The following is a 14,063-nucleotide window of genomic DNA, read 5'->3' as shown; positions in this document are numbered from 1 at the left end:
AATAGTGTGCAACAGCAGAGAAAAGCAACTGTGTGCAAAAAAGATCTTAGATGAAAGAGAAACCACAAATGATAAGTTGTACTGTAAAGATTAGAGACTGCCTTTCTTGTCTACAAAGCTGTCTCAGTCCCCAAGTGCCCTCTGCAGCCTGTGACCAGGTTCCTCTAAGACCTCTGCACATGAGGACCCTTGTTCCCTCCCTAGGGAAGGGCTCCTGGGGAAGCCCACAGCACCACTGGGCAGGAAAGCACTCTGATCAGGGAGATGTGCTCTTGCTCTCAGTGGGTCCAGGAGCAAGTGGATTTCTACAGGCTGACAGACAAGTTGCTGGAGGCCATACACTTATCTCCCTAGAGTCTACACCTATCAGAGTACCTTTGTGTCTTCACACTGCTAACCAACTCTTGACCAACCAGGAAAAGCCTTAAGGTGAAGAGGCTCCACACACTTTCAAGCTATGATTTGGTTCCGGATTTAGAGGCACTACAAACCTTTAAAGGCATACAAAATAGCATGTGAGTTTTTCTGGGAAGAGATTCCGTAACTTTAAAAAACAAACAAAGCCAGGGTCTCACATAGCCCAGGCTAGCCTTGGACTTTATGTAGCTGAGTCTGATTTTAACTCCTAATCTTCCGGGTACCATCCCCTAAGTAGCAGATAATAGGTGTGTTCACCAAGCACAGTGAGTTCTGTAACAGATTCTGAAATGAGTCCTAGAAGAGAAGGAGGCAGCAGCATTCTGGCGCGCAGTCACCAATCACTATGAGGTGTGTGCTTCTCGGGCTGCTATTGTGCTTTCTTAGTCAATCCCTCCACTAAGACGCTGCATGAAAAGCTCCTAATGAAGTAGGGAAATTGTCAAATGAACAACGTGTCTCACAGCCTGAGTTTTAACTTTTAATGTTCTGTATAAAAATATTTCTCAACCAACATTAACTTCAGGTGAATTCATTTAACAATGATAATGATGATGATGATATGATGATAAGGCCCCAGAAACACAAAATGTGGAATTTTGTTTTGCTCTGCATTTTCCTATTTTTTAAAGCCATGATGGGAATGAAAAGTAAATCCTCCTATTTTGGCCACAAGTTGCAGAAAATACAAGGGGTGAGCAGAGGGTCGGCCTAATCTGATGGAGTATCAAGCTTTTCAATCAGGAACACCAGGCACCAAAGTTAAGTTTTAGAATATTTTAATATCCATTTTTTTCAGTGGATGCATTTTGAAATCCTTAGAATTAACAATTTAAAAAGAGCAAAGCAAAGGAAACATGGAAACACAAATAATTGGTTTTTGCTAATTTAATTTCAGGTTCTAGGCATGATGCGATTTTCAAAATGACCAATCAAAATATGCTGATCTTGAAAATGCAGACTTTTCTTTGGAAACTACAAGTGACTACAGCCCAGGTGACAGTTGCACACTGCCTTTGGCTCTCTGTGTCATGTGCAAATGTGCAGGTGCAGTCCCCAGGAGTGAAGCCAGGGTAGAGGGAGCCATGCGTAGGTGTGGCACAATCTGTGGGGCTCGTCAAGCAGTTTCAGGGTTTATAACTGATGCTCTATGTTCATTTGCGTGGGATAAAATTATGTGTGCTTGATCATACAGATGTATAAAACTGATCTGAGCTGGGGCCAAGAAGGAAAGAGCAATTGCAACGCAAAGCAACTATTTACACACATTCAATTCTGGAGTATTGCTTCCTGCCCTAGGTTCCTAAGAAGTATTGCCACCTGAGGGACACTCGAGTCCACTGCCTAGAAGCCCAACTGTCTCCAGCTGTTCAATGCCAACAGCCCAGGCTGCACGGCAGGTGTGCTGTAGAGCCTGTGGTTCTGGGTTGAGGTATGCTTTGGGGCAGGGAGCTGGAAAGGCCTCAGGGGCCTTGCACCCTGAAAGAAGAAAGAATGTCTGCACTGGTTCTTCAGGAAGGCTCAGGGTGTTTCTTAAGACCATTGCAGTCTGTGTGAGCTGCCCTTCAGCCAGGGCTCTATTTGCACAATTCGGAATTGGACCACCTGCTCAAGGTCAATGATTCTCTGCAGCTGGTTTGCAGGTCTAGGGTTGGGCGGTGGGCTGGACAAAAATCACAAACACGTTTGTAGCAGAGAAAGGAAGCGCTTTTGAGAGGAACGATGTGTGTAGTGATGAACTTGGTAGAGCACAACTTGAACTAAGACTGCAAAGACACTTGACAACCAGCCAGCTCCTCAAGGCTATGCAGCCTGGAGGTGGAGGACAGACTGACACTCACTCAGATAATGCACACCCTAATACTGACAGGAGGAAACCCAACATGCCCTAAATCTTTAGTACAAGGAAAGAATCAGGTAGTGTTTTTAAGGAAAAAAATCTGTGGCATTGTACAAGAATACATTCTTTAGAAGCAAGAGGTATTGTCACAACTATCTGTTCTTCGAGTTGGAAGACCAACAGGGAGCCAACTGGGAAGGAGAATCTTCTAGTCACTAAGAACACTCTGGGTCCTGGTGTGGCTATGATGCTTGGGTGGCCATCCCAGGTCTCCCCAAGGGAAGTGGCTGACTAGAACTAAGATGTCACCTTACTGGCATCAGCAGGTTCTGTCCGTCTTTGGAGATGAGTGACAAGGGGACTCAGCTCAGATGTGAAAATTATACAGTGAGGTTTATCAGTGAAAGAACACACCACAGGGCACAGCATGAAGGCCTCCAACAGACAGCTGCCCCTGAGCTGTACACCACTGTCACGTGGAAAAATGATGACAACAGGGCAACTGTAGCCTGAGTTCCATTCAGCATAAACTTGAGACTCAACATGGAAAGACATAATTACAAGCAAGGTTAGTAACCAGGACCATGAACACCATTTTCCTTAGTGTCTGTGTCTGGCTGTCTGCATTTCCTTTGGCATACAGATGGTTCTGTTCCTCGGTGCACCATAGGAAACCCCTTTCGAGAGTCTGATTTGGCCAGCAGAATTAAATCCTACCACAAATCTGCCCATGCAGTCCAATAGTGGGAGGGACGGACAAAAGGTCTGCAGAATCCCGCTTGGAGCCGAGCCAGTTTTACTCTGGATCCCCACAAGGAGGAGCAGCACCCTGGGTGGCACGGTAGGCCACAGTGGATGAGACATGAAACATAGAGGGACATCTTATCGATGGTCTGCTGTGTCCTTTGCAAACTGTCCTGCCCACTCCCTGACTGTCTCCACCAAAACTACCCAGTGGCCCCTCCCCATAATACATGTTTTGATAAATAAATAAATAAATAAACGCAACCCTCAGATGGTTGAATGTCTCCCTCAGATGAGTTGGCTTCTGAGACAAACATCTTTGCTCTTGGCTGGAAGACCCCTCTGTGGAGGGTCAGGATGAAAACACGGCTTTGAGATTCCTGAGGCCTGGTTTGTAAGCTTTGTGCCTGGTGAGCATATGAAATTTTGGCCTGCGTGTAGATGAGCCCCTGAAACTGCCCAGTGTTAGGGCGGAGAGGCCCATTCATGGGCCACAGGAATATGGGCCCAGGTACCCAAAAGATGCCAGGAGGGGGCTTGCTGAGCTTCCCAGCCCTGCCCCCCCTTTAAAGCCCCTCCCCCAGATGAGTTACTGGCACTTTATGTCAGATTCATAAATGCAAGTGTGTGTGCATGTATGTGCTTAGAAAGGCCAGGTGACTGAAAAACACTATTACATATATAGAAAAAATAAACTGGAAAACACTGTATGAGAAAAAAACTTGTGAGAAAAGGCAATAAAAATGGTATCTTTTTTTTTTCCTAAAGAAGTCAAATAATACTCAGGGCCATGATTCCACCAGTGGCCTCAGCCCTAGACTCAAGGCCAAACCCTGAAGGCACTTGTATTCCTCCACATCGCTGAATGGATCCCCCAGGCCGGGGGCAGGCTTCCAGGAAAGGGAGTAAAGGAAAGAAATGGGTGGAAATGGACCCTGAATAACTGTGATCCACACAGAGATTAGGGCTGAAATGACCACATGACACCACATCCAGGAACAGAAATGGAGGTGCTAGATAGCACGCCAGCCTGTCACTACAAATATTATTGTGTTTGGATGAGCAGAGCACCTCGGCAGCTCTCAACGCTGCCTCATACACTCTTTGAGACATTGAGCTTGGTGAGTTCATTGGCTTCTTCTATTCCCGTGTCTTCACAGTCATCCTTTTCTATGGCTTTTCCAAATCGAAACCTTTCTTCAGCTTTGACCGGCTCTCTCCAGGGTCTCTTACAGGACAGGTGCACTTCCTTGGCCTGTGTGTTGTCATCAGATCCCAAGGAAGTCTTGTCCGTGTACTGAACAGAAGGCACCAAGTTGGCAATCTCGTCTGTAGGAGACCGTCCAATGCTGCCGTCCACCTGGACACGGATGTCTGGGGAGATGGACAGCTGGTGCTGGGGCACAACCCCATTGTCCATGCACTTTGGATAAAGGTAGGTCTTCATCTGCCCTTTCCCCTTGACGTTCACAGTCCCTCGGTAGTCAAAGTCATAACCCATCTTGCTCAGCACACGGTAGCTCTCTTCGCTCACCTGGATGCGACACTCAACACCAGTGGTGTCCATCCTGCTGGCAATGTTGACGGTGTCCCCCCAGATGTCATATAGCAGTTTGGTGGTACCAATGACACCTGCCGTGAGGGGTCCATGGTTAAAGCCAACCCTGAGTTTGAAGTTGAACCACAACATGTTGTTGTTGAAGTCATCCACCACACGCATCATCTCCTTGGCAAACTCAAAGAGGATACGCAGATGCTCCTGTGGGTGGCCACCCTCCTGGCACTGGGCGGTGTTCAGCCCTGATGCTGCCATGTATGTGGCCCCAATGGTCTTAATCTTCTCAATGCTGTTATAGTCTGGCTTGCTCAGAAGCTCATCAAAGTCACCTATCAGCTCATTAAGGACCCGGTAGCATTCCTTGCCCCCCTCATAGTTCTCTTCATAGAATTCACTGAAGTTGACGATGCTGGCAAAGATCACTCCTCCACTGTCATGGTTCTTGGAGTAGGTCTGGGAGACTTTGAGCTGCTCAGCCACATGGTAGGGGATGATGTTCCTCAACAGCCAGTCAGCCTGGTCCCTCATGCTCTGGATCTTGGTGCGGTGCAGATCCGCTTCCACGTCCCCATGGTAGTGCAGGCGGTAGCTGACCTCGAACTCTCGGTTCAGGAACCAGACCAAGAGGAGCAGGAGGAAGAAGGTGAGGGCAAGCTCCTTGCCTATGAGGCTTGCTGGCCTCCTGCTGTCCTGCAGCAGTGAGCTGTTGCATGGGTTCCTGTTGGCACTGGGAAGCAGAGAGATGAGAAATGACACAGCTCAGAAGACCTATTAAGGGAGCACTCCACACTCGCGCAGAGAGTAAGCACTCCTCAAGTGTGGCCGAGGATCACCCTGGACACCCTGAGGCCGGAAAGCAGCCTGGTTGTTTTACAGGCTTCAGGGATGCTTTTATTTTATTTACATTTGATTTGGTTTCTTGAAACCAGGTCTCACGCAGCCAAGGCTGGCTGTGAACTTGCTGTGTACCTGGAGGCTGGCCTCGCGTTTATCTTGTCTCCACACCCACACAATGTGACTACAGACCTGTACTGCAAAGCCCAGCCGTAACTGCTTTTTAAAAGAACTCATTAGATTAAAAAAAAAAATCTTTTCAGCCAGGCGTTGGTGGTGCACACCTTTAATCCCAGCACTAGGAAAGCAGAGGCAGGCGGATCTCTGTGAGTTCGAGGCCAGCCTGGTCTCCAGAGAGAGTGCCAGGATAGGTTCCAAAGCTACACAGAGAAACCCTATCTCGACAAACCAAAATAAATAAATAAATAAATAAATAAATAAATAAATAAATAAAAATAAAAAAATTATTTTCTTTCTCCTCAACTATTTCTTTTGGAAAATCTCGGAAGCTCTTCACCTAAATTTAACAACTGTTAAATGTTGCCTCTCTGCTTTTTCCTCTTAACATGTAGAGACACATATGACACACAAACATACACATACACACTGACACACACACACACACACACACACACACACACACACAGACAGACACACACAAATACTTTTCCTAAACATTTTGAAAGTTGCTGATCTAACTAATTTAGTATGTTTTGCCCAAGACAAGGACATTTCCCTTTGTGATCACAGTGCCATTACTATACCCAAGAAACTGAATATTCCTGATATATTTTCTTAGATTTCTGAACAACAGACATCATTTTACAAAGACTATTTACACTGTCTCTAATCTCTACTTGTATGAAAGTTTAACAAAGCACAGTCCCCCATTCTAGTTAGTTCTGCTTTCCCAAAGTCATTTAAGACAATCTTAGCATTTTCAAAAACAGTATGAGGGGGCTGGATTGATGGTTCAGAGGTTAAGAGCACTGGCTGCTCTTCCAGAGATCCTGAGTTCAATTCCCAGCAACCACATGGTGGCTCACAACTATCTATAATGATACCTGGTGCCCTCTTCTGGCCTGCAGACATACATGCAGGCAAAACACTGTATATTTAATAAATAAATTAAATCTTAAAAAAAAAACAATATGAAGTATGTACACTTCGGAGTAGTATTTGCACATGGTAAGAAAGTCAATCAGCACACAGAATGGAACAGTCTTCCCTCTGAGGTAACAAACAGAGCTGTTTTCTCACAGCTAGAGGGTGATCTAAAGTATGGACACAGCACATTCATGCTATAGTCATGATGAGAAATACCATTTCAGGGGACATTTCTGTATCCTCACCTTTGCATATATGGGGATTATTGAGTCATTTTAAACACTGTGCATTCAGAATTTCATTAGACATTCCCAAGAGTCCTCCTTTTAAGTGCTGGAAATGGAGCTCAGGGCCTTGCATGTAATAAGCGCTCTCCCTCTAAGCTACAGCCCCAGCCTTCAAACTGCTCCAGAGGCTGCACTTTAGCCTTCCCATAAACTGGCAACTGAACCTACTCCCTGTGGCGCTGTTCCGGGCAGGTGAGTGCCAACCAGAAGCCCTGTAGCTAAAAACTGAAGGAAGATTAGCACTGAGGGCCACCATGTCTTATTTTTATTTTATTTTTTTTAAGATTTTATTTATTATGTACACAGTCTTCTGCCTGCATGCCAGCAGAGGGCACCAGATCTCATTCAAGATGGTTGTGAGCCACCATGTGGTTGCCGGGAATTGAACTCAGGACCTCTGGAAGAAGAGTCAGTGCTCTTAACAGATGAACCATCTCTCTAGGCCCCGTCTTATTTTTTTTTTTTTTAAGGCAGGGTCTTATGTAGCCCAGGCTGGCCCTGATTTGCTATATAGCTGAGGTTAACCTTGCATTTCTAATCCTCTTACCTCTGCTTCACAAGTGTTGGGATAATAAGCACATACCACCATCATACTTGCTCAGTTCTTTTCCCCCTCTGTTAAAAATACTGCATGCTCAATCATAGAAAATGTGGGGGAAAAGTATAAATTAAAAAAAAATTCATCCATTGTCCTACTATCCAAGTCAGCTAATGTTAACATTTGGATTTCCTTTTTCCCTCCATCCCTTTCTTGTTCCTTCCCTTTCTATTTTTAACAGAACTGTGACTGTTCAGTTCACATCAGTTTTATAACTTAATACAGTTCTTTCTTTCTTCCTTCTTTCTTTCTTTCTTTTTTTTTTTTTTTTTTTTTTTTTTGAGACAGGGTTTCTCTGTGTAACTTTGGAGGCTGTCCTGGAAGTAGCTCTTGTAGACCAGACTGGTCTCACAGAGATCCGCCTGCCTCTGCCTCCTGAGTGCTGGGATTAAAGGCATGGGCCACCAATGTCCCGCCAAGTTAATGCATTTCTAAATTGCCCAAGGTAGGTTGTTAAATTTTATGTAATGATGGATTGGACACTATGTCAATATGTGTTCTCAGGTGAGACAGGTCTAGGACACAGAAACCTTAACTCCTTAGCCACACTATTTAATTAAAGTTTTATTGTTATATTTGACATAAGGGTATTTTAAAATAATGGATTTAGGAAGGCCTAGTGACACACATCTGTCATCCTAACTCTTTGGAGGCAGAGACAAGAGTATTAAGAGTTTGAGGTTATCCTTGAGTACACAGAAAGTTCAAGGCCAGCCTGGGTTTCATAAGATCTTATCTCAAAAAAGAAAGGAAGAAAGAAAGAAAGAAAGGAAAAAGGAAGAAGAAAAGAAAAAGAAAAAATGAACTCGAGGCCATTGAGTCACTCCCCAAAGGGCCATCACAAAAACCCTGACGTTGGATTGGACCCCTGGGCTGCTCTGGTAGGACAAACTGGAGAGTTTGGAGGCCTTCTGCTGGGACTTGGTTTCCTTGTGTGTAAATGGTGAAGACTAGCTGGAGCGTGGCCAAGTCCCTTCTGCATTAGGGTTCAGTGTAGCAGTGCCAGCTTGGCAGCAGAGATCGCCATTCTCAGGAAGGCCTGGGCAGGCAACAGGGAATCAGGCTGCTTGCATAGGCAATGCAGTTTATGCTGAGCACCTGCTCTCCCAGCAGGCTGTCTGTGGCTGCTATGAGAAATCAGAGCTCCCATTCCTGACTGAGATCCTCCAGGGCCCTCAGGGCGGCCCTCAGGGCTCTGGAAGAGGGTTCCTGAGAGAAGCTGCTCCCTTTGCCGATTCTGTTGTCTTCTCCCTGCAATGTGCTGAACCCTGGAGTCCAGCTAGGCTGGCATGGGTTTCACAGTTCAGTAGTTGGGAACCAGGACTGAGTTCTCTATGGTAGGACACACCATGCTTATTTATTTTGCTTATAGCATTGAAACAAATGATAATACCAATGACTCTCAAATGATAAACAAAGTGACCACTTTGCTTAACATGTTTCAGTCCAGCCTTAGGTTCTCTGGTTGGCTTTTAAGCAGAGTGGGGAGAGGTCCTGGGCTGGGGAGAAGGTATCCCTGTCTCCTATGCGCACAGCTTGCTGGTCTGGGGCTAAGTTTTATTTTGCTTTTCCTAATATTGTGCACTGAGGAAAGAACCCCTTTAGTAAGTATCAGGTGCTTTAAATCTCGGAGGGAGAAACAGGTAACAGTGCCTGTGTTTCCACAATCAGTCTCTCTCTTCCTCCTCACTTGTGGGCCTCAAACTCGAAGTCATTTTCCTGCTCCAGTTTCCCGAGGGACTGAACTTAGGTAAAAAGACTTGGCTGCAGTCACCTACTAAGGTTTTTCATTGGCCCATACCTTTATTTATTTATTTATTTATTTATTTACTTATTTTTTTGTTTTTTTTTCGAGACAAGGTTTCTCTGTGTAGCTTTGGAGCCTATCCTGGCACTTGCTCTGGAGACCAGGCTGGCCTCGAACTCAGAGATCTGCCTGCCTCTGCCTCCCGGGTGCTGGGATTAAAGGCATGCGCCACCAACGCCTGGCTGGCCCATCCCTTTAAAAAAACTTTATTGTTATGTGTATGTATGCTAAGTGAAAGCAGACACACATGCTCTACCTCTAGTGTGTCAAGTCTGTAGCATCCGATTTCTATCTGCTGTAAGCAGCGAGTATTTTCCTTGCTGAGCCATTTTGCCCTGTACCGAATTTTGTTTTGTTAACACAGGGTCTCGTGTCTCTCAGGCTGTCCTGGAATTAACTTGCTATGTAGCTGAGGACGACCATGAACTTTTCCTTCTGCCCCCACTTCCCAAGTGCTGGGATTATGGGATAGGCTGTCACAACCAGCAATTCTTTTTTTTTTTTTTTTTGAGACAGGGTTTCTCTGTGTAGCTTTGGAGCCTATCCTGGCACTCACTCTGGAGACCAGGCTGGCCTCGAACTCAGAGATCTGCCTGCCTCTGCCTCCCGAGTGCTGGGATTAAAGGTGTTTGCCACCAATGCCTAATACAACTAGCAATTCTTATTCTAAGATAGATGGACAAAGGTAGCCAATCCCTGTTCAAATTGAAATAGTAAAGGTCAGTTTTCAAAAAGAGGTCAGTTTTCAAAAAGAGGGCTTTTGGCGTGTTAGTGGTACTGGTGATAAGTGCTCTACCACTGAGCTATTCCCAGTTCTTTAGTTTTCATTTCCATTTTGAGGCAGGGTCTCAAAAAAAGTTGCCCAGACTGGCCTTGCACTTACTCTACAGCCCACATAGGCTTTCCTGCTCTCTTGGCCTCCTGCATAGCTGAGATTACAGGCCTGCACCATCATGGCCCAGTCCAAAAGAGGAATTTGAGGTGAATAAATGTGTCAACTTATGACTGAATACTGGGACATTAAACCATGAATGGAAGTTAATGTAAAACAAGCTAAAGTCTATTACCATGCAAAAGAGGGATTTTAAAATAGAAAAACAAACAGAAAGCAAGAGCCCCTTGCAGCTCTAACCAGCGAGGCACGGTATCTGTTAACTTCTGGGGTCTATTAGGACTGTATATATAGGGCACATTATCACTGGCCTCAAACAAGCAATCCTCTTGCCTCAGCCTCCAGAGTACTAGTACTACAGGCTTGAATGTCATGGTTGGCTTCATGTTACTATTTTTGAGGGCCCAATTTAAGCTGAGCTGAAGATCAGTGGAGGACACTGGCACAGTAAGTATGTATAGTGCCCTGCGCTTGGTCCCCAGGATTGGGGGAAATGTGGCTAATATGTGATATACTTCTTTTTTTGTGAACTCTGAGTATTTTGTCCTTCATCTGTGTGGGCTCTTTGTTCCATGAGTATTTTTCTGTTTTGGTTTTCTTTCCCTTCTTTAATTTGCCATTCATTCTTTTCCTTGTGACTATTTATTATTGATAAGCCTGGAAAATTAACTCCCTTAAAAGGCTTGAAAATTAGTATTTTTCTAATACTTATAGTTTATTTTCTGTGGTATGTGTGTCTGCATGCATTAATACTTGGGCATGTGTGGCTGTAGATGTGCAGGTTCACAGCATACACAATTCTTACCCTTTATTCAGAATTTACTTTTATGTTTAGAGTAAAGCAAGGGTTAAACACTTAATTAAAAATTCAAATATTATTTCAAATTTCCCATTAGATATGTAAAATATTATATTATCAAAGTATTTATCATTACTGTATGTGTGTGCATGATGAGTGCAGGGGTGCGTGTTGAGGTGCATGTATGCAGGTCAGTGGAGGTGGTTCTTTCCAACCACTCTTACATGGGTTCTGAGGAGCAAACTCAGGATGATCCCCAGAACTCTCATGGTTGATCAAATTCTCATGGCAAGCACCTTTAACAGCAAAGCCATCTTGGTGGCTCCAAGTCAAAATTATTAGATGGTAAATATTTTTCTTTGATTTGTGAGATTTCCTGTATAAAGCACTAAAGTCTTTTGCATAAAATTAAAATGTCTTAGTGACCACTCACCTACCCAATAAGATACAACTGTGACTGGACACTTTAATACGTACTTAGTGCTTGCTTTCTCAACCTAACACACACACACACACACACACACACACACACACACACACACACACACACACACCTTTACAGTTTACTTATGGCATGTATGCTCTCAGGAGATAAAGAGTGGAAAGATGGCTGTTCTTATTTATCAGACACAGGCCATAGGTTGAAAGCTTACCTGAAGTTCTGTGCTGTATCCAAGGGTGATATCACTATGGAACTGGAAAGAAAGTGCATAAAATATTATAGACAACAACAAAAGCATTATTAAAATCAACCCAAGGGGCTGGAGAGAAGGCTCAGGGGTTGAGAGCACTGGCTGCTCTTCCAGAAGTCCTCAGTTTAATTCCTAGCAACCACATGGTGGCTGACAACCATCTTTAATGAGATCTGGTGCTCTCTTCTGGCCTTCAGGAATACATGCAGAGCACTCATACATAAAATATGAATAAATAAAAATAAAATAAAATCAACCTAAGAAGGGTTTACATAACTTTCCTTTTGGGGGACACGATGTACACAATTGGTACATCTTCTCAAACCGGAAGCCCAATTAAACCCTTTCTTTTATAAGTTGCCTTGGTCATGGTGTTTTTTCATAGCAACAGAAAACTGAGACACCTTCTCTTTTGTTTACTACATAACAAGCTGTGTCCAGCAACAACTGTGACTGGGTGATAGGCTCAGAGGAACCCCGTGTGGGAGGGGTCTTGGCTCCAGGTAAGCTTCATCTACTAGTTCCACTCCAAAATCTGCTGTTTGGATTGTAGCTGGAAGTCATCTGGGAAGCCACTACTTTGTCTCTCTGGATCCAAGAGGAGAAGCCAAAGCTGTGACTAAACGTCACCATGGGTGGTTCACGGGGCATCTGAAGTTAAAGGCTGGTTGATGAATTTCATGCTCTTTGTATAAAGCATCATGGTGGCTGTGAATCCAGATGTTCCACAAAGGTGGTGGTGGTGGGGAGGCCTCATTTCACTAAATGTAACTACTTGTCAATCTTTCAGCCACTGATTGGCAGCTCCACTTCTAACCTTGGTTTCTAACCTATTTGACATTGGTTTGCAGGGAACATGACTATATTCTCATTGCTATTTTATAGTACGGAAGCTGAGGACAGACACTCACTCTGCTCACTCTTCACCACTGACTGCCCTATGGTTACCCAAAGACACATCTGATGCTGCTGACAGCAGCATTTACTCAAGCAGTGGTCCACAGTGACAGCAATGCCAATCCCAAGGGGGCACCTGGGAAACGTGGTAGTCCCTGGTTGTGATAACAAGTTAGGGAGCAGGAATGTTAGACATCCTGCAAAGTACAATGGAGAAATACCCCCTGTTAACTTTAAAATTTATCAACAGCGGTTTTCCACTGCACCTGGGAAGTACCACTCTAAGAAATTAACAGAAGCTTGATTGGTTTAAGGAATCATGAACTGTTTAAATAAAGCAATAACCGTGTGCATTCTGCTACTCAAGTTTCTATTCTATTTCCAACTATGTATTTGGTTGACAAAGTGCAAAAGCCACAAAGCCAGTTTCTGGTGTGTAATAGGAAACTTGGGACACATTTAACAAACTAAGAACCAAATATGATGCATCTGGTGGAACCTACTGGAGAAAGGAATCTCACTGATCTTTGTCCATACTGGGTGTTTTTATTTCATTTTGACTGGTTGCTTGCTTGAGCAGATGAGGTCTCAACTCGATGGCCCAGACTACCCTCAAACTCGCTGTCTTTGGGTGGGCATCCGCCTCCCTCACCAGTTTGGGATTACAGGTGTGAACCACTATGTCTGGCTCTTACAGGGTTTAACTGTCCCTCTCATTTTGTCACAATGAGAGCTGATCCTGTCTCCAGAGGTCCCTTGTGTGACTCCAATTCCTCTGTCCACATCACACTTTCTACTCCTTAGCACCTGCCAGAGTGTAGTTTTTATTTTTGTTTTATTTGTGAGACAGGGTCTCATGTAGCCCAGGTCTCAGACTCAACCATACAGCCACAAAAGACCTTGAGCTCCTGATCGTCCTCCCTCTACTTACCATGTGCTGAGATTATAGGCATGTGCCACCTTGTTTGGCTCCTCTAGTTTTTGTTTGTTTGTTTTTTGTTTTTTTCTGTGTGTGGGGGTGTTTTTTAAGTTTTATTTATTTGTCAGGCATACAGTATTCCATCTGCATGTTTGCCTGCTTGTCAGAAGAGGGTATTAGATCTCCTTATAGATGGGTGTGAGCTGCCATGGGGTTGTTGGAATTAAACTCAGGACCTCTAAAAGAGCAGTCAATGCTCTTAACCTCTGAGACATCTCTCCAACCCCCATTTGTGCTTTTTATTTGTTTGTTTTTTGAGACAGGGTTTCTCTGTGTAGCCCTGGCTGTCCTGTAACTCACTATGTAGACCAGAATGGCTTCAATCTCATAGAGATCTGCCTGCCTCTGTCTCCTGAGTGCTAGGATTAAAGGTGTGTCTCTCCACCCTCCCCCCACAATTGTCTTCTAATTTTTTTTTTTGAGATGGAGTCTTGCTATGTAGCCTAGGCTAGACTCAAATTTTAAATCTTCCTGCCTCGGCTTCCTGAGTTCTGGGATTTGGGGCCTGCATCACTCTGGCTTTTCCTCTACTCTTTCATTATCCTGACTCTCATATGAAATAACTTAGGGCCTTTCTTTCTTAGATTCCAACTCATTCACAGAAGTAAGCAT

At 44.4% G+C, this 14,063-nt stretch overlaps 1 protein-coding gene across 2 annotated transcripts in view; it reads right to left on the bottom strand.

Moving 5' to 3' along the window:
- Window positions 1-1,179: 1,179 nt before the first annotated feature.
- Adcy9 (adenylate cyclase 9) overlaps window positions 1,180-14,063 on the bottom strand; it is a 127,539-nt gene continuing 114,655 nt past the window's right edge. For both annotated transcript variants that reach the window (XM_027424022.2, XM_027424023.2), the window contains exons 10-11: window positions 11,537-11,578; window positions 1,180-5,286 (exon numbers count right to left, since the gene is read on the bottom strand). In XM_027424022.2, the coding sequence (XP_027279823.1) occupies window positions 4,095-5,286; window positions 11,537-11,578 (1,234 nt within the window). In that variant the 3' untranslated portion in view covers window positions 1,180-4,094. The remainder of the gene's footprint in view (window positions 5,287-11,536; window positions 11,579-14,063) is intronic.

This window comes from Cricetulus griseus, chromosome 7 (assembly GCF_003668045.3).
Source record: "Cricetulus griseus strain 17A/GY chromosome 7, alternate assembly CriGri-PICRH-1.0, whole genome shotgun sequence".
In the NCBI taxonomy this organism is placed as follows: domain Eukaryota; kingdom Metazoa; phylum Chordata; class Mammalia; order Rodentia; family Cricetidae; genus Cricetulus; species Cricetulus griseus.
This window is presented reverse-complemented; position numbering and strand designations above follow the sequence as displayed.